Source organism: Artibeus jamaicensis, unplaced genomic scaffold (genome assembly GCF_021234435.1).
Source record: "Artibeus jamaicensis isolate MK-2021 breed Jamaican fruit bat unplaced genomic scaffold, CSHL_Jam_final scaffold_286, whole genome shotgun sequence".
NCBI lineage: Eukaryota > Metazoa > Chordata > Mammalia > Chiroptera > Phyllostomidae > Artibeus > Artibeus jamaicensis.
This window is the reverse complement of record NW_026522034.1, coordinates 2,885,641-2,904,132: the sequence shown is the minus strand read 5'-3', so window position 1 is coordinate 2,904,132 and position 18,492 is coordinate 2,885,641. Positions and strand designations below refer to the sequence as shown.

Below are 18,492 nucleotides of genomic sequence, written 5' to 3'. Positions count from 1 at the left end.
ATATTTAGGGCCCCCACTGGGTCCCCAGGGCCTTCGTTCATCGTGCACCTGCGCGCTCCCTCCACACATCTGGCAGGAGCCTCTACTTTGAGACCCCGCTGCTGTTTTAGTCAGGGAGTACCGACCCTGCCACCGGCCGGGTGACTTCCCCAGCCACAGAGACAGCTGTGACACGGGACCTCAGAACCGACCTTGGATCCCGCGGTGCCACCCTCCCGAACAGGTGACTGCCCCAAAGCCTTTCGCACACGCCGAACCACCCCAGCTCGTGGATCCCACCCCAAGACCTCGGCTTGCCGCCCGAGGAACTACATTTCCCAGCGGGCGCCGGAGCAGGAACCACAGCTGGGGCACGATTGGCCCGCAGCCTCAACTCCGTAGTGGCTGCGGGTCGGCGGAGAAGGGTGCGGGGAGCGGGTACGTGGGAGGAGGACGGCACGCGGGGTGTGTACCGCAGACCGAAGAGAGGATGAGATTTAGGGGCCGTGGAGAAAAAGGGAGCCAGAGTGTACCGAGGACAGGCAGCAGGGGTGAGTGGTGGGGATGCGGGGGAGACGGCCAGAGAGTGCCGGTCCTTAGCGGAACTGGGATCTCGGACCTTTTCCCGCAGTTGGAATCCTCTCGGGTGCCGGGTCCTGGACGGCGGGAAGGTGGGTGAAGGGAAAGCGGGTCTCTCCTGGTTAAACTCCCTGATGCCCGACCACGCCTGCGGCTTCGATCCCCCCACCGCGTTGGCAAGAAGGGGAAAATGCAAGCTCCCCTTCCCCGCTGGGGGCCAGGGATTGGAAGAGGTGGAGTAGGTCCCCCTCTGTCCCTGGCACTGACCTGGGAGTGTCCTGTTCTGCCCTGGTGACCGTCTTACTGGCGACCTGTCTTCCTCCCTCGCAGCTGCGGGGACCTGGCTCCAGCCCAGACCGACCTCGAGGCACGTGCCTCCTCTCCTGCCTGTCTTCGCTCCGCTCCGCTCCGTCCTAAACTCGTCCTAACTGCCTGCTGAGCCTCTGAGCGTTAATTTCCCCAGATCCCCAGGTGGGGTCGGGCTCATTCCCTCGGCGATTGTGGCAACAGATAAGGTCGGTTCTGAGTGGTGGGGTGGCAAACACAATGGGCTTCCACTGGGGAGGAGGTGTAGGTTGAGGTGGACAACAGGCGATAAGACGGTTTCAGATTTGGGAATGCCATGAAGAAAACATGTGTCTGGGGGAGGTGGGGAGGCCAGTTTGGAAGGGTGGTCAGCATTCCCAGAATGAAGGGACAGCAGGGGCAAAGTGTGGGACTGGAAAAGCAGCATGCTTGGGGCAAGTGATTGAGGGGGAGCCAGGAACCAGGTGACAGCTGGTCCCAGGAAGGATCTGGACTTTATTCTAAGAGCTGCAAGTGTTCATGGGTGACCATCACGAAAGGCGTTAACAAACAAGACTGGAGCTCCCCAGTGCTCTGGGCTTCCCCAGCATTTTCAGGTGGGGACCAAAGGCTCTGGCCAGGCCAGCAGCATTTCCTGCAAAACCTACCAGTCCAGCATCTCTGATTCTCAGATTCTCCTCTGCAAAACAGGGGTGATAAATCCTACCTCACAAGGTGCACACCTGATCCAACTTGCAGTTCTCTTCCCCTCACAGGGCCTGCCCACTCCTGGCACAGAATGCCCGAGGGCCCTGAGCTGCACTTGGCCAGCCACTTCGTGAATGAGGCATGCCGGGGGCTGGTGTTTGGCGGGGCTGTGGAGAAGTCGCCTGTCAGCCGCAACCCTGAGGTGCCCTTTGAGAGCAGTGCCTACTGTATCTCAGCCTCAGCCCGGGGCAAGGAGCTTCGCCTGACACTGAGCCCCCTGCCTGGGGCCCAGCCCTCACGGGAGGCAATGGCCCTCATCTTCCGCTTTGGTATGTCTGGGTCCTTCCAGCTGGCACCCAGCAATGCGCTACCACCCCACGCCCATCTGCGCTTTTACACAGCTCCTCCTGGCCCCAGACTGGCCCTCTGCTTTGTGGACATCCGCCGCTTTGGGCACTGGGACCTCGGGGGCAAGTGGCAGCCAGGCCGTGGGCCATGTGTCTTGCTGGAGTATGAGCAGTTCAGGTAGGTAGGGCCAGCCCTAGGGGTGATGAGCACAGCCCTGGGCCTGACTCTCTTAGTGCCTTGTGGGTCAATGAGGGGCAAATCCCAGCCCCTTCTGAGCCTCAGTCCCTTCCTCTATAGACCAAGACACTATACTTCTCTGGGGACAGCTCTCTGAGCTAATGGATATGGAAAACCAAAATTGTTATGGGAGGTGGGAGCAAGAGGTGAACAGGAAGGCATGCCCCAAGGACGTAGCCAGTTGCTGTGGGAACTGAGGCAGGATCAGCACCCCACATTGCTTCTAGGTACCCTCAGGAGGCTAAGCAGAAAGGTGGAGGGGCTTTAACAGGAAAGAAGGGAGGCTGAGCAGGAAGGAAGGGTTTCAAGATGGTAGAATGGGGACTGCCAATAGACATGGTTTGAGTCAAGTTTTGTGGTCTTTCACATTTGCCTGCAGTAGGGGTAACAGTCTTACCTAGTTGTGATGCATGTCACCTAAGACGGCAGCCACCTCCCTTCCTCCAAAGAGGAAATGTATATGTCTGTTTGTGCCAGACCCCGTTCTAGGTGTTGGGGACACAGCAGTGATTGAGGTGGATGTGGACCTTGCTCCCACTGAGCCGAAGTTCAGGCAGGGTGTGGGGGAACAAGGAAACAACTAGATGAATTCATATAGACACATTCTTGAAAAACCCAAGAGGGACAGAATGACTTGGCTAGGGAGTGGGGGGCAGGGGGCATTAGGAAAGGCCACTCCAGGAGGAGACATTTGAGCTGAGGCCTGCCTGAGACCCAGCCATGCAAAGCTCTAGAGGAAAAGCATTCCAACTGACCAGAATCACAGGCACGAAGGTCTGGAGCCCATTTGGTGGACCCTCCCTTCCCTGGGGACAGCCCTCCTTGGCCTGGCCCTTAGAGACCGGGTTGCCCACTGAGGTGGGTCAGGCCATGTCTGGCACCACAGAAGGCAGTTGACTCCTGGCCTTCTCAGGCATGACCGACCCCCGAGGGCGCATCCAGGATACATCTGTGGTCCTGCACTCCCCCACCGTGCCTCTCCTGGGGGGTCAGGCCACAGGTCAACTGTGTCAGCAGGCTCTGAAGTCCCTCTCAAACAGTGAGCATCTCAGTGCGTCCTTGGTCCTATAGCTGGGGAGCCTGGGAGGGATCCGCTCCCCTCACGGAGCTGGCCACCAAGGCTAGCCTTCTACTCTTACATTTATCCCAAAATACTATATTCTGGTCCCCTATTTCCTATGCTTCTCAGGCCCATCACTGAGTAAGCCTTGCCATGACCCTTTCCCACACACAAAAATAAGATGCGTTTTCTCTTCCCAGTGGTGAGGAATGACCCATGGCCCTGAAGGTAGGGTGGGGGCTGCTGACGGGGCCAGTAGCCAGGTCTTGCTCCCGCACACCTGCTGCACAGAGCTGTTACTAGCCTCTTCAGAAATTTCAGGTCTTGATAAGAGCAGATCCTTCAATGTTAACTCTTCATGTCTAACCATCCAAAATTCCTGGACAGGGATCTCCAGGCTGCAGGCATATCTGAGGTCCTGTGATCACCTTGCTCTCAAAAGTGTCTGGAGCCTGAGTTACTCTGGTGGCATACGCACAACAGATACAGCCTTGTGTGTGTCCCCTTGAACTTGTTGCTTTTGATTGGAACTTTCCACCTTTTGTAATGAATTAAAATCCCATATTGTTCTCATTTAACAGATAGGAAAACTGAGGTTCCCATGGCTAAAATAGCACCGAGACTGGGAAAAGGGAACCAGGACTCCTAATTTCCTTCCTTTGCACCTAGGAACAGGTTCTCCTGGCTCCTCTCCCCTATCCCATGGTGAGGTGCGTGGTGGTGGTGGGGATGAAAGGGCAGAACAGGCCTCACGTGCCCAGGCTGTGTCCCTCCAGGGAGAATGTATTACGAAACCTAGAGGACAAGGTCTTTGACCGGCCCATATGTGAGGCCCTCTTGGACCAGAGGTTCTTCAATGGCATTGGCAACTATCTGCGTGCAGAGATTCTATACAGGTTAGCAGGCAGGCCATGGGTATGAGGGTAGCCTGGGTGCCCACATTCCCCATTGCTTACCATGGCTCCCCTTCCCCCCGCCCACTGCAGGCTGAAGATACCCCCCTTTGAGAAGGCCCGCACTGTTCTAGAGGCGTTGAAGCAGCACAGGCCGGTGAGGGGTGGAGGGGAGGGAGGTATACTCACATTATCAGTGAGGGCTGACAGGGTATGGGCTGAGTCTTAGTTAACTGTCTCTAATGTAACCCATAGAGGTCCTTCGTTTGCTTTTCCTTCTCTGCCATGTGTGTGTGTGTGTGTGCACGTGCACACACTGGGTAGGAGGAGGATGAACCATATGAGCCCTACAAGCTCAGGTCTGCTCCCAGTGGGGTCAGCTGTTTTCTGGGTGTCCTTACCCCATGCTGACCGCCAGACTCTGTCCCTGCCTTTTCTCCAGAGCCCAGAGCTGACCCTGAGCCAGAAGATCAAGGCGAAGCTGCAGAACCCAGATCTGCTGGAGCTGTGCCATTCAGTGCCCAAGGAAGTGGTCCAGCTGGGTAAGGCCTGGGAAGCAGATAGCCAACTACCTCTGCCTTGGCATATTCTATAGCCCCCAGGGCAGTTGCTGCCCTTCTAGGCCTGGTTCCTTGCCTGAGGAAGTCGTTGCTAAATGGCCCAGGCCTCCTCACTTGTCAGGTATCCGTGTCCTCTAAGATGCCCATGAGACAGGCAGTGCAAGGATTGTTAACCCCTCTCCAGGATGGGCAAGCCATGGCCCAGAGTGGGGAAGACACCAGTCTGAGGTCACACAGAGCTGGAGGACAGTGAGCCTTGGCTCCTGACTCAGTCCATCAAGTTCCCCCTCCCCTTAGCCTGAGTCTGACCTCTGACCTCTGCCTGGCTCCTCTGTCCACAGGGGGCAAGGGCTACGGACAGGAGAGTGGGGAGGATGACTTTGCAGCCTTTCGAGCTTGGCTGCAGTGCTATGGCATGGCGGGCATGAGCTCCCTACGGGACCGGCACGGCCGCACCATCTGGTTCCAGGTTTGGGTCCTAATGCTCACTCAGGCAGAGATCCCAAAGAGGCACGTGTGGTAGAGACCTGGGGTCACAGGTGGGCAGGAGATGGGGTCTGTATCTAGGCCCCCACGTGTCACAATGTCCCTGTGACGTATTGTACATGACAAAATTCTAAGCCTTCCCTATGCTATGCTTCCCCTGTCCTATGAGTCCCAGGCTCTTAGCTAGTGGAGTAGCCCAAGGCAGGGTGACTTTGATGTCGGCTCTGACCTGGCAGGGAGGGGGCAGGCTTCTTAGGGGAGGAACCCCGCTGATCTGGAAAGAGGTGTGAGACCTGCCTCTCCAAGGAAAAACAACCCCTGCCCCAACCAGGCTGATTGTGGAATCCTCCCTGTTCCACTTTAGGGGGATCCTGGACCTTTAGCACCCAGAGGTAAGCTATTCCTAATGTAATAAGCTAAGAGAACAGAATGGGTATTACCTACAAGGGTTGCAGCAGTCCCCAGTCCCCACTGCAAACTGGGAGTCACCCCAGGGTAGAAAAGTGGGAGTCTGGAGAAAGGGCCCAAGGCTGTAGGACCTCGCAACCCCAGCATCAGTGTCCTTCAGGGGTCAAGTCCCGTAAGAAGAAATCCAAGGGATCACAGCCAGGTCCTGAGGACAGAATGGAGGTATGACTCCCTGCTCCTAACTCCTTCCTGCCCTGGCTGCACCCAGGGCCAGCTTTTGGACAGCTGCCTTCCACTGACTTTGCGGGTGTGGGGGCGCTGCACAATGGTGGGTCCTAACCAACCTCTGAACTGCTCTCTGAGCACCTCAGGGACCCGTGTCTCCTCCACCCAGGACCCTCCACCCCAGAGCAAGGCTCCTTCCAGGGCACAAAAGGCACGAAGAGGACGAAGAGGACTTCCTAAGCAAACTACAGCCCATCAACCTGAGGGGACCAGTCTCCAACAGGACCAAAAAGTCCCCCCAGTCACTGGGAAAGGAAAGAAAACAGGGCGACGGGCAAACTCAGGTGGGCCTTCCTCAGCACCCTCCTCTGGGGATGGAAGGGGCACCACCAAAAGGAGCTGTCCAGAAGGGTGATGGTACATGCAGGTAGGAGTTACAGGTGGACAACGGTGGGAGGAAGGCTGCTGGGGTAGTCCTCAACCTGGGGTCGGAGCTGCCACCTCACCTGTCCTCCCTCCAGGTCGCTGCAGACTTCAAAAGATCAAGAGTGACACCCCATCTTTGGAGCCTGAGAGGACTTCAGCCTCTTAGCTGCATATATACCTTCCCGCTGCCTTGCCCTGGACCAAGGGGACCTGTGTGGCTTCCTAGAGGCAGGGAGTAGTTGCAGGGGCCTGGATGCCTGTGTCCTGTGTTTGTTCCCTACACAACTATGATTTTAAAATTTAATTCCCACTGTCCCCATTTTTTAAGCTCATGTAAAAAATGCTGTATTTTAAAATATATATGAATTGATAAACTTCTTGGGTTGGCTACAGAAGGCTTGGGATGGCCAAGTTAGGAGCACCTGTTGCCTGGCCCTGAGTCCAAGAGGGCTACATCCCCAGCACAGCGGACTGGGCCCCATGCCAGTCCTCAGGCCCTGGCTGTCAGAGGACAGTCTGCACCAACAGTCCCGCACAGGTGGTGCAGAGAACCTGGCCCAAGGCTAGGCTCCATAGCTCCTCCCGTCCTGGATTCTTCAGGGCTTGTGGCTACCCTCCAACTTGGCCCTGACTAGTCAGTGCTTCCCCCCCTAGTGGGGCTAGCTGGGACCCACCCAGCCCCAAGGCCCTCTACCTGCTGTTACCATGAGGAACTTATCTAATGCTCTTAGCTTGTGGTCGTGGAATCCCCACAAATCCCCCAGGGGCTGCAACCCAGACTCTGCACACACAGGTGTTACCTTAGATTTTGCCCTCGCCCCCAAATGTCTGGGGAAAAGCCTTCTCACAAACAGGATGGGCCCTTAAAAGGAAACAGCAGGAGTTACCAGCAGGGGTCCTGAAACAAGGATTTAATGTTTAAGAGGTCACACATCGTTCTTCAGGCAACCACCAAAGCTTTCCACAAATAGCCTCCACCCTCAGGGTCTCAGTTCAGGGGTAGGTTGCAGTACTAGCAACAGAGACTGTACTTGGAAAGGAGAAAAGGTGAGCTTCAGGCGGGAGTCCCTAAGGGGCAGGTGGCCAGCAGGGTCTGGGCGCTCCAAGAGGTCGCAGCTGTAGAACAGGAGGGACTATGAGGACTCCCTTGAGGACCTGGTAAGGGCAGGACTCCCACTCCCATCCCACTCACAGGACAGCTTCCTGAACTGGCAATGACGTGTGCAGCCAGCAATCCACATGGCTGCCATGGGCCTCGTACATCCTGAGCACCAGCGTGCAGCCCTGGGTTTCAGCCTGGGGTGGAAAGGGGATGTTGGGTAGGGCCAAGGTTGGAAGCGGCCAGGCCCCCCCCCCCCCCCCCCCCGCCTCATGTAATGCCTTCTTGACGGTCTCCAGCACCACGGCGGGGGAGGACACAGTGAAGGCACTCCACGGAGACACAGGCGCCCGGCCTGGGGTGGGCAGCACCAACAGAGGGAAGTTAAGGCTGTAGGCTGCCTGGATAACACCAGCATCCTGGAAAGAGCCTGGGCAAGGGCCGAAAAGGAATGTGTGGTGCAAAAGGGGGTAGAGGTGCAGGGCAGCAGTTTTCCCCTCCCCACCAACAGTTGGAGAAACTTAGGTTTGGAGGAAAGCAGAGAAGGGGTGAGGCAGCACTCACCTGTGTGTGGCATCAGTGCATATGTGAACTCATGGCGCCCCATGTCAGCAGTGGCATCGGGGGCCTTAGGAGCCCGCAAGCTGCAGAAGGGTGGGAATGGACCAGGCTGGAATTCTGGCCCTGTAAGGCCTTCCCCAAGGCTGGTTCCTGCCCCAAGGCTGATTCCTGCCCCAAGGCTGGGCACACCACTCACAGTGATAGGCTGAGGACGCTGCCCCGAACTGAAGAGCCATACTTGCAGTCATTGAGTAGGGACAGCCCAAAGCCATGTTCTGATAGGTCTATCCAGCGGTGGGTCCACACCTGAAGGGCACATCCCAGACCCATTTGGTGGCCCTTCCTCCTTTTGCTTTAGTCACTGAAGTGAAGGCAAGCCCTAGAACCTCAGGATTCAATGCCAGCTCTCACAATAGGAGGCACTGAATGCACCACCCAAACTGTCTATGCCTCAGTTGCTCATCTGTGAAATGGGGACAATTAGTATTTAACCCACTAAATGGACACAAGTATCCAACTAAAAGCATCTGGCACAATGCCTGGCACACTTCGGGAACTAGCAAATACTGTTCCTCCTCCTCCTCACCACCCCCTTCCGTACCAGTCTCTCCCCAGCTGGGGACAGTCCAAACCCCCGCACCCTGCCCACGTCAGACCTCAAACCGTGCCCAGTCCCAAGAGGTGTTGTAGTGGGTGGGTCGCTGCAAGTGCCCGAACTGGACCTCGTAGGTGGCCTGGGGGCTCCGCACACGGGCAGGGAACTCCACCTTCAGGAATTTGTGGGCTTCGTGCCAGTGTACCTGGGGTGGGGGTCAAGACGGAGGGGAAGGAGAGACACAAGGCCTGGGGCTGGCACCTCCTTACCAGCCACACTTTTGGGAAGGTAGTCACCATCCTACCCCCATGCTACCTCCGTGTGGAAGCGGACGTAAGGGCAGCCAGCATCCAGTACAACCTCCTGGCTGAGCCGACTGTTGGGGCTGATCTGTAGCAGGAACCAGGCACTGCCCCGCAGGCCACCCTCAGTGCCCACTGCCAGGGTCCCTGCCTGGCCCAGCACTGGCTTCCTAGAGGGTAGATGTGTGAGGCTCTAAGCTGGGGCCGGCTGATGGAGGGCCCAGTAGGCCTGTACATCCCACCTCCCCCACATCCTGCCAACCCGCACCGTGTCTCCAGGTGGTAATCCATGACATCCCATGCATCCCAATACAGAGGGACATCATCAAACAGCACAAACTGGTTCCCCACGGCACCCTCGGCAATAGCCTCCCTGGAAGGAGATGGTGATTGGCGCTTTAGAACTGTATGATTTTGGTCTCTCCAGATGCTCATGGTGGGGTGGGGGCAGGGTGAGTAGAGCCAGGGCCAAGGGTCCAAGGGTCTCCCCAGCCCAGCCTGCTTTGCTCCATGAGTGGGTCCCAGCCGAGAGCCACTGGTAGGCTGCTGTGGCCAGAGGACAGAGGGAGCAGGGTCTGGGATCTCCCTGCCAGATCCTGGGAGAGGGCAGTGGGGGGTTGGCACCTGCTAGAAGCCACCAGCACCAGGGATGTCAGGCGGCCAGTTGGGTCCAGCTTCACCCGGATGATGCCATTGTCCAGAGTCACAGAACCGTCAGTCTTGGCAGAAGGGGGCCTTGACATAATTGGCAGGGGCTTCCCACAACCAACAGCCCCCCACCTCAGCCCCATCTCACCACTTGCTCTAGTCTGGAGAGCTCTGAACCCCATGTTGTTAAGAATGTTCCAGGGGAGCCCTGACCCAGCTGGACACGCCAGCACTCACCTCTTGCACAACAAACACAGGCTGCTGGGGCAGCGGGGGCTGCAGTGAAGTGGGGGCTGGAGCAGGAGCATAACCCATGCTGGGCACTGTCACCAGGGCTGGGGATGAGATCTGGGCATCAGTGTAGCCTCCTTGAACTTTCAGGAGCCTCTCTTTGGGATTCAGGGTTACTACTACTGCTATTCTCCAGCCTGAATCATCCCAGGGCAGAGATCCCCAGGGGAGTATCCCTGACCCTTGGTCTGGCCTCCTTCCCTCCTGCAGCAGCAACAACCGCTCTCCCCAGCTCATACCTAGGCTGTGGGCTCCGCCAGGCCTGGGCAGGGCCAAAACTTCAGTGCGCTTCCAGGGCAGTGTGTTGACAATGAGGAGTCCCTCAGGACCTGGTTCCCCAGCACACAGAGCTGCAGCTGCAGCACTAAGCAGTGTGTTGCCGTGGGAACGGATATCTGAGGAGAAATTAGGTGGTCACTAGTGGGCAATGGCAGAGGCTTCCCATAACCAACTGGGATGATCTGAGTGACCTATAGGTGACACTCTGGGCTCAGCCCCGGGTATTGAAGATAACAGTGGGAATGTTAGCCTAACCTTCATAGTGGGACATGGCTTCCTCGGCCACTAGCTGAATGCAGCTTCCAGTCACCACATCGTGGAACTGGTTCAGGAGCAGAAGCCTGCAGGGGTCAAAGGGCAGGAATGGGGAAGGCCAGGAGGGTGGGAAGAATGAAGGCTGGGAGGAGCAGTCACCGAGGTTTCTGGGTGGAGTCAGATAGGTGACAGGCAGAGCCAGGCTGACCTCCAGAGGCCCTGCAGCTGGGCTGCTGGGTACACAAACTGGGTGCTGCGGACCAGGGCCAGGCTGCTGAGCAGCTCCACGTCGTGCAGGATGCGTTCACACTCCCGGTTCCCCTTCTTGATCTGAGTTGAGCCCAGCAAGGCAAAAAGAATGAGTCTGGAACCTGCCCACGCATCCCAGAACACATTCCAAAGCCCCCCATGGCTCAGAACACCTGATGTCCTGACTCAGAACCCTATCTAATGGCTCCCCAGGACCTCCTGGATAAAGCCTCTTGTGGGTGACATGTCCCAAATGCCTCCTCCCTCAGTGCAAGCCTCTTTCAGACTCCTGATCAATGCGGCTCTTGCACTCCTCTCAGCTCCTCCTTGAAGCACAAGCCTCCTCCCCCAGATCTGGGTGGGCTCTGTCCTGTTTCTTTTACTGGCTCTACAGAGCACAAGCACGCGCTCCTTGCTCTGCTGAGTGACTGGTTCCTGACCTGGGCGTGGGTGGTGTAGGTGCCATTATGCAGCTCCAGGAAGAGCTCCCCGACCCATGTGCACAGCCGCTCTGAGTCGCTCTCCAGCATTGAAAAGAGTCGCCCCGGAGAAGACAGCTGCACCCTGGGGGAGACTGCAAGCCTGGGTCTCCCAGCCTTGGGGGGACCACATGGCTCAGCCTTCATCCATGTCAGAACAGACAAGAGACCCAGTCCCTGAAGAAAGGGGCCGCCCCCAGAATGCTGTCTACATAAAACCAACTCTAGAAACCCCAGGAGAGTTTCTCTCTCCAGTGAGTTTAAGCTCCTTCCCACCCTCAGCTTTCACCCTACCTCACCCCCAAGTTAGAAGTTCCATGTTCCATGGGAAGGAGCCCATGGAACAAGACTGGAGCGGGACTGGTCTAATGGATGGGTGGGGTCAAATGTTTGACAAGGAAGGGCTCAAGTTAAGGGCTGATGGAGCAGCTCCGTGAAGGTGCTGATGGGCCAGGCCTGACCTGGGCAGCCCATCTGTATTGTACAGACGCTTCAAGCGGTCCACCATGGTCTGGGTGGGGCCACCGCCCCCATCCCCAAAGCCAAAGAGGAAGGCACTGTGGTTGGTCCGCCCCTTGTCCCGGTTTTTGGCCACCGTCTTCAGCACCTGGATAGGCAGGGGCAGGGCAGCATAGTTCAGTCTAGGACAGGACACCTAGCTTCTCCAAACTACTTCCCTGGCCTCACCTTGGCCACCAGGAACCCTCTTACCTCCTCCACACTGCCCTCCATCCCATATGAGTCACCAGGTGGGAAGTGAGCCAGCACACGGGAGCCATCCAGCCCTTCCCAGAAAAAGGTATGGTGCTGTGGGCAGGCAAAGAAGAGAGGCTAGTGTTCCCTTGGAGGAGGCACACCCTCTGTGGGTGGGGGCTGAGTGGTCTGTCCAGGACCCCCGAATAAGCCTGGGGAAGAGATGAATGGGCTAGGTGGGACCCAAACCCACTCTAACGTTACCCCCTGGGGTCTGCTCACCGGAAAGGAGTTCACCAAGTTCCAGCTCAGTTTCTGGGTCAGGAAGTGCCTGATGCCACAGCTGCGCATGATCTGAGGAAGCTGTGCTGAGTAGCCAAACGTGTCTGGCAGCCAGAACTGCGGGAAAAGGGCCTCTGGGGCATGAGATTCAGGGCTCCTGGCAGAGTGGCCCCAGCCTCAGCCCCTCATCTCTCCACATCAAGCTCTGACCCAATCTGCCTGAGGTGATCGCAGGGCCCAGCCTACCTCAGAGCACATCTTCCCAAATTCCTGCAGGAAGAAGTTCTGGCCCTGCAGGAACTGCCTCACCATGGCCTCTCCACTGGGAATGTTCCCATCCTGGCAGTGAGGGAAGAGGGGAGAGCTCATGCCGACCCCACCCCATCAGAAGCCACGGCTCTGACCCAGGGGTTACAGCTAGCACCCAGGAAGTGTGTAGCTCCTGGTTTCAGACCCGTCTATCTGCTGGAGGGGGAGCTTCTGGGCTTGGTCATGAAGACAGCCTGTCACCTTGCTTGAGACCCTCCTCCCTCTTCGAGCCCCAGGCCGCTGCCACAGATGGGTTGTGAAGGACCCAGAGAAAGCTGAGGGAAGCCTTCGGCTGACGGTGTGCAGACTGCACTTACCATCTCCACCCAGGTGCCCCCTACAGGCACAAACTGCCCATGGCAGGCGAACTCCTGTAGCCGGGCATACAGGCCAGGGTAGTGGTTCTTCACCCACTCCAGCTGCTGTGCCTGGGAGGGAGATGGGACAGGGGCTGTTGCAGGAGTGACAAGAACCCCACCCAGGTCCAAGAATCTGGGATCCAGACGAAGGTGGGGAAAAGCCCTGCCCCTCAGGCTGAGGAGGCCCTTAGAACCTCAATATTGGACCTACTGGGTTTCCAGTGTCCCCACACGGCTGTCCCCCTGACCTGGGAGCAGACAAAGATGAACTCAGGGTTCCGCTCCATGAGCTGCACAGCTGTTACCCAGCTCCGAGCACACTTCCGCACTGTCTCCTTGAAGGGCCAAAGCCAGGCTAGATAGGGAGAAAGAACAGCAAGGTCCTCAGCTCCACACAGATCTCTGGCCTCACCCCTTGCCCCAGCACTCTGACCAGGCCCAGTATGGGCCTCTAGGATCTTCTTAGCTCTCCTCCTGTCTCAGGCCCCTTTCCCTGAAAAGTCCTGTTACATCCCTCCTGAGCTAGCAGTTCAAATCACTCCTACTAGGTGGGGTGACTAGGTAAGGCAGTAAGGAGTGGGATGGGAAGGCCATGAGGGCTATTAGGTCAACTTCAGAGGTCAGGAAATAAAGGACTCAGAGATTTAGACACCTGCAGTGAGGGTACTTCAAGAAGCGGCAAGTTAACCCTATCCCTAACACATATTGATGGGTATCCCAGGATAGAGGGCACAGCTCCCCAAGATGAGCCTTGCCTGGTCAGCCATCCAACATGAACACTAGAGCCTCTCCTTACCTCTAAGCCTCAGTTCCTTCCTCACCAGGCAGAGGCCCCACCCTCCATCTCATACCTCGGCAAAGCAGGGAAAGCCCTTGTTCTGAGTTCTGGAAACTTTAGGTGTATCAGAGTCAACACCTTGGGAAGCTTGTTTAAAATGTGTATTTTCTAAAAGCCTCAGACACTGCAAACTTATGAGGTTCAGAACTGAATCCTTGACCCTCCCCAGTAAACCTCCCCTGCGCTTGAGCCTCTGTCTCTACACCACTATTTCCACACCACTCTTCTCTTACCAACTTGGGCACCCTGTCAAACTTACTCATTTTCACTCAGCTGGGTTAAGTGCCTCCCTCCATCACGGTCTCAACTATGTCTATTTTGTGATCATCAGTCTCTAAAATCCTTCCCTCTAGTACCTAGCACGGGTTCACATGGGGCATCAGATTTTGTTGAAAAAATAAATGGGAAGCTACACCTAGCAAAGCCCACAGTCCAGTCCCCTTGCCCCATTTCACAAAGGGAAAAGACTGAAGCCTAAGAAAGAGGGGCAAGAACTGGCTGAAGATCACACAGTGCTTCCAGGGCACATCTAGGGCTTCAAGGTCTCTCCTGCATCCCCTAGCCAACCCGGCCAACTGCCCCCCTACCTGTATCAATGTGGCAGTGCCCCATGGCATGGATGGTATGTTGGCTTTCACCTCCATGTTGACCAAAGAACCTGGAGGCTAAGTCCTGGGCGGTTGGAAAGGTTTCAGGCTCCGCAGGGTCACAAATGTTCACAATCTGGTTGGCTGTATACAGTGCCTGGAAGCTGCGCTGGTTGTCTTCCCCGAGGCCCTGCAGCAGGGTTCTGCCTCTCAATCCCAGCTCAAGCAAGCCGGAGTCTCCAGAACTAGGCCCTGCTGTTCTCCCAAGGGTTCTCAGCAGAGCTCTTCCCTATCTCCAACTCTTTGACCCAGACAGTTTCTCTACTCAGCAGTTTCCCTTCTCTCCTTTACATCAACTTTAGAGCAGGCAGAAACACTCTCCCTATTGTGCATTTCCAGAGTCCTAAACATCTGACTCAAGAAACAACCTGCCTGGAGTTCTAGAGTGATGAGGTAGGTGGGGTATCAAGTACCTTGGCCACGCCCAACAGCAGCTCCAAATCCAGCAGGAGTTTGTAGACATCCCGGTGGAACAAGGCCAGCTCGGCCCTGCTCACCTGGAACATCTTCTCTGGGTCTGGGGCTGCAATCATGGAGCCCTTCCCGGCCCCCAGGAGCCCATTGCAGGCAACTTCCACATACAGGATCAGGCTACCAGAATGTGGAAAGGCAGTCTCAGGCCAAGGGACTGGCAGAGGACTCTGAGGGCTTGGGAGGGAGGACGGAGGGGGCATCCAGATGACTCCTTCCCATTCACCTCCATGATCCCATATGTCAAGTTTGTGTGAAAAGGGTCACAGTAGAAGCATGAACCTGCACCCATGTGATGGTGAGAGCCCTATTATGACTGGCGAAAACCAAGCCGCTCAGTATAGAACTGTGTGAATCATGTTGCTGTTTAGCTTTTTGTTCCCAAAGCTGTCTTTACAAAGCACTACCTTGGTCTCAGAAATGTCTTTGCATATTAAAAATCAGTTGGGATCTCCCAGAGCGAAGACCCATCAGCCAGTTCAGGGAGGGCCATTCTTTGGAGCAGCATACTGGGCTACAGGGCTGTCCTACTCAGTCTTCAGAGAGCAAACACGGTTTCTTTGGGGAAGCCCTCCCTGACCACCCCACCCCTTCATAAGTCTGAAACAGAGTTCTCGGATTGAGCTCCCAGTGTTTTCTCCCAGAACCCTCATCAGTTTTGCAATTGTATGAGTATGCATGAGCCCCCTTGCTGAAGAGGACCACATTATTCACCACCACAGGCCCAGTGTCTAGAAGCATTAGACACACAGTGTTCAATAAATATTGTAACACAATCATAAAGTCTAAGAGTTTTTAATGATGTCATAAATGTCCATTTTCTAATACCAAGTGAAAAAATTCAGGACACAAAATATCAGAGAGATAAACTCAACTAGTAAAAACTCAACTAGTAAACATTTTTTATAGCCAGAAAAAAAAAATCCTGTTTTTACAAAGCAAACTTTGAGATGGTTGCGGTGGAGGTGGGTGTGTTCCAGGATCATTCTGGGCCTTAGCTCCCACCAATGTGTCCTCCCCCCTGGTGTCCCCTCCTGCATAGTCTTGGTCAACCAGAGCACAGGGATTTACTCACCTCCGGGGATCTCCTTCCCCCAGCTTATCAGTCAGGACATAGCTGGTCTTATCCCCTTCTTTGGTCAAACCCTGGTGGAAGTAGAGTGAAGGAGACAGGGCACAGGTTTTTGGAGAGTTCAGGTGAAGTATAAGCTGAGGGAGTCCAAGACACTCCACCTGGTCTCCATCCAGCTTTGGCTTCTTTCTCCTAGGCAAGGTCACGAATGATAAATCAGGGACCCCTGGTAGCAGGTGGCCTGACCCCCATGGCAATCAGCACCATGACCACCACATGGCACCAGCAGAAAAGCCCCTGGTTTTATGGGAAGGGTCCTGGGCAGGCATCAGGAGACCTGGGTGTGGCTTCTGGTGGCCTCTGTAACCCCTAATAAGTATGTTAAGGGAAATTCTGTAAAGTCAGGGGCAGGTCTGCCTCACTCCCTATTATATTCCCAGAGCTTAAAATAGGGCATGGCCCAGAGAAGGCATTCAGGAGACGTCTGCTGAACCACTGGATGGATGGAGGGAGGGTTTTGCCATACAAGTAGGACAACAATCCTACCCTGAGACTGAAAGTCCAATTGGAATGAAGGCTGTGCAAACCAAGCAAGTGAACTAACCTCTACACATCTCAGCTTCTTAATCTGTAAATAGTCATTAAAGACCCAAATATGATTATAAAGATATTGTTAGGTGCATAAAGAAGATACTTAGTAGTGTTAAGTTGTATTTGGAGAATTGGAATGGGGTGGTAGGGAGAGATCCATTACTTCAGAGGAAAAGAACTTAAGTTCTTACTTTATATTATTCAGAACTATTTGAAAATAACTATTTTCAGCCCAGAATGAGAAGGTGGCAGGGTTGGTTTACCACTAATTATGTTGCAATTCGAAAGCAATTCATTTAACTTAGCCAGTGTGAGAGGGACCCAAGCAGCAACCCCCCCAAGTCGGGAAACACTGATACCATCCTGCAGGCTGAGCCACTTGGCTATGGCTTCTCCAGAGATCAGCACTAAAATGTGGCCACGACTGTCCCTAGGGCAAGGTTCCTTACCTGAACTGGTTCCCCATCACGCCACACCAGGCCTTCTCCATCACTTTCCCAGCGAAGGTGAACTTCCTGACCCACCCATGCCTCTGGGATGGTCAGCTCCACCCGGAACCAACAAGTCCACCACCTGCAAGAGAGCCAGTTAGGTGGGCCTCAGGGTGGAAGCCCTATTCTTCTGAAATAGTACTTCCTTGGGTTAAGTAAGGGTCGGTAAGGGCTTGAGACTTTCTCTATGCATTACAAAGTATTCAGATTTGATCCACAATTAAGGAGCAAGGTGTGTGCAGCAAGGTGATGGAAGGAGGCAGAGTCATCAAAGGTTGGTGATCCATCTTCGAGTGCCTTTCTTAAAGGGAGTCGAAGGACTGGGAGAAATGAGAAAAGGAACTGTTCCACGCTAAGGGACCATGGAGATCTTCCCAGCAGAGGGTGCAGCTCTGCCCCAAGTCCTAAGACAGAGGGCTGACGGTGGAGGTGTGGCTATTAGGAGTGAACCAGCCCAGAGGGGTACCTTCCCTTTGGCCTGCCGGCCACGCCCTGCCTCTGGGCATTACCCACGTGGGTCCGAAGCTGTCGCCGACCTGCGCAGGGCGGAAGTCCTGCTGGACTGCCTCCTGGTAAGACAGCCTCTCAGGCGTCAGGAAGCTAGAGAGCGAAGCCACTGGGCAGCTGTCCCCGAAGAGCCTAAGCAAGAGGGGCCGGTGGGCTCGCGCCGGAGGCCAACTTCCCGCTTACCCACCAGCGGCCCACCAGCGAAAGGGTTTTCCCAAAACACAGCTTTCCCTCCCTCTCCCCTAGCCCTGTCTGCAGAAGGCAGGCATTTTCTCCCTCAGTTTGGGTGGCCGCAGCTTGGGTTTATCCCCAGAAAGGAAGGCTGAGGCACGCGGAAGGAGCCCGCAAGCGCCCAGAGCGAGGGGGCCACACCTGCCGCGGAGGTTGCAGTCGGTAAAGTAGACTGGCGACACGAATTTCTCCACCCGCTCCAGCGTAGTGCGCCAGTGCTTCAGAAACGGTGCCGCCGCCATTGCCACATACCCAGTACTCTTCCCGGAAGGTCTCGGGTGCTGCCAGCGCGGACCGGAACCAAAGGCTCCAGCATCCAAAAGGTGACTTCCAGCACGGACCCTTGTTTTTGTAACACCGCGCTCTTAGAAGCCCTGGTGCTCTGAACCTCGAGCAGAGTACTATTAAGAAGCACTTCCGGGTCTCTTCTCTATCTCTTCCGGGCTAGTGGGCCACTTAGCAAATCCCTAAATAAAATGGCAAGTTTGACGTTTACATTCTCCGAAAGTCCTGGCAAAGCAGAAGCAGGTCACTCAGCCTAAGCAGCCACAGGTGGGAAGCCCCTGGCCCTCCAGTTATCAGTCAGGCCTCTGGCTCCCTCAAAAACCTAGAGAGAACTGGGGTGCCAGGAATAGACCTGGGGTGAATTAGGGAGGGCTTTGTACCTCATCTTCCTCTACTACCTATTTTATGTTTTACAGCTAACTATTGGTCACTATCAGAAACTCTGGATTTTGATTTGAGATGCCATGTTAGTCATAGCATTGAAGATGCTAATAAAATACTGTATTCCACCACACAGGACTAAAGAGTTCAGAGAAGCCATAATGCCAGAGACACTTCTAACTTCATCTTCACGTTACCTTTTTTCCTCCTAGGATTGCGCAAATTCTTGTCTATAAAATCATTAGTAAAAAAATATATATACACAGCATTAGCCCTGATATTTTAATAGAAATACTAACCAGCTCATATTTACATTTCAAATGCAAATTGCAAGGAAAGGTGACTAAGTACACAAAACCAAACATAACTGAAAATTAATAAAA

The 18,492-nt window shown here is 55.2% G+C and overlaps 2 protein-coding genes across 12 annotated transcripts; one reads left to right on the top strand and one right to left on the bottom strand.

Annotated features, from left to right (window-relative positions):
• Nucleotides 1-15: 15 nt before the first annotated feature.
• On the top strand, nt 16-6,568 carry NEIL1 (nei like DNA glycosylase 1). 7 transcript variants are annotated; one of them, XM_037130965.2, is made up of 11 exons: nt 16-223; nt 611-650; nt 889-1,073; nt 1,620-2,076; nt 3,973-4,092; nt 4,183-4,246; nt 4,532-4,631; nt 4,991-5,118; nt 5,704-5,765; nt 5,938-6,112; nt 6,290-6,568. In XM_037130965.2, the coding sequence occupies exons 4-11, from the start codon at nt 1,643-1,645 to the stop codon at nt 6,431-6,433; spliced, it is 1,227 nt and encodes a 408-aa protein (XP_036986860.2). In that variant the 5' UTR covers nt 16-223; nt 611-650; nt 889-1,073; nt 1,620-1,642; the 3' UTR covers nt 6,434-6,568. The 7 variants fall into 7 exon arrangements, with proteins under 7 accessions (XP_036986860.2, XP_053512868.1, XP_053512869.1 ...); XM_053656893.1 differs by lacking the exons at nt 16-223; nt 611-650 and adding exons at nt 258-530; nt 5,500-5,527 and having other exon boundaries at nt 5,938-6,195; nt 6,290-6,371; XM_037130956.2 differs by lacking the exon at nt 16-223 and adding an exon at nt 263-530.
• Nucleotides 6,569-7,090: 522 nt separating this feature from the next.
• MAN2C1 (mannosidase alpha class 2C member 1) lies at nt 7,091-18,104 on the bottom strand. Of its 5 annotated transcripts, none has more exons than XM_037130996.2 (26): nt 17,585-18,104; nt 17,219-17,344; nt 16,664-16,787; nt 15,627-15,697; nt 14,494-14,671; nt 14,021-14,210; nt 12,844-12,950; nt 12,554-12,664; nt 12,174-12,266; nt 11,928-12,044; nt 11,664-11,759; nt 11,414-11,559; nt 10,914-11,037; nt 10,433-10,554; nt 10,225-10,310; nt 9,930-10,085; nt 9,623-9,747; nt 9,376-9,506; nt 9,020-9,124; nt 8,765-8,921; nt 8,511-8,654; nt 8,051-8,160; nt 7,858-7,937; nt 7,575-7,723; nt 7,387-7,490; nt 7,091-7,310 (listed from the first exon to the last, which is right to left on the bottom strand). In XM_037130996.2, the coding sequence occupies exons 1-26, from the start codon at nt 17,683-17,685 to the stop codon at nt 7,175-7,177; spliced, it is 3,189 nt and encodes a 1,062-aa protein (XP_036986891.2). In that variant the 5' UTR covers nt 17,686-18,104; the 3' UTR covers nt 7,091-7,174. The 5 variants fall into 5 exon arrangements, with proteins under 5 accessions (XP_036986891.2, XP_036986899.2, XP_053512864.1 ...); XM_037131004.2 differs by having other exon boundaries at nt 9,376-9,470; nt 9,637-9,734; nt 17,585-18,097; XM_053656889.1 differs by lacking the exon at nt 12,174-12,266 and having other exon boundaries at nt 9,376-9,470; nt 9,637-9,734; nt 17,585-18,099.
• Between the last annotated feature and the right edge of the window lie 388 nt (nt 18,105-18,492).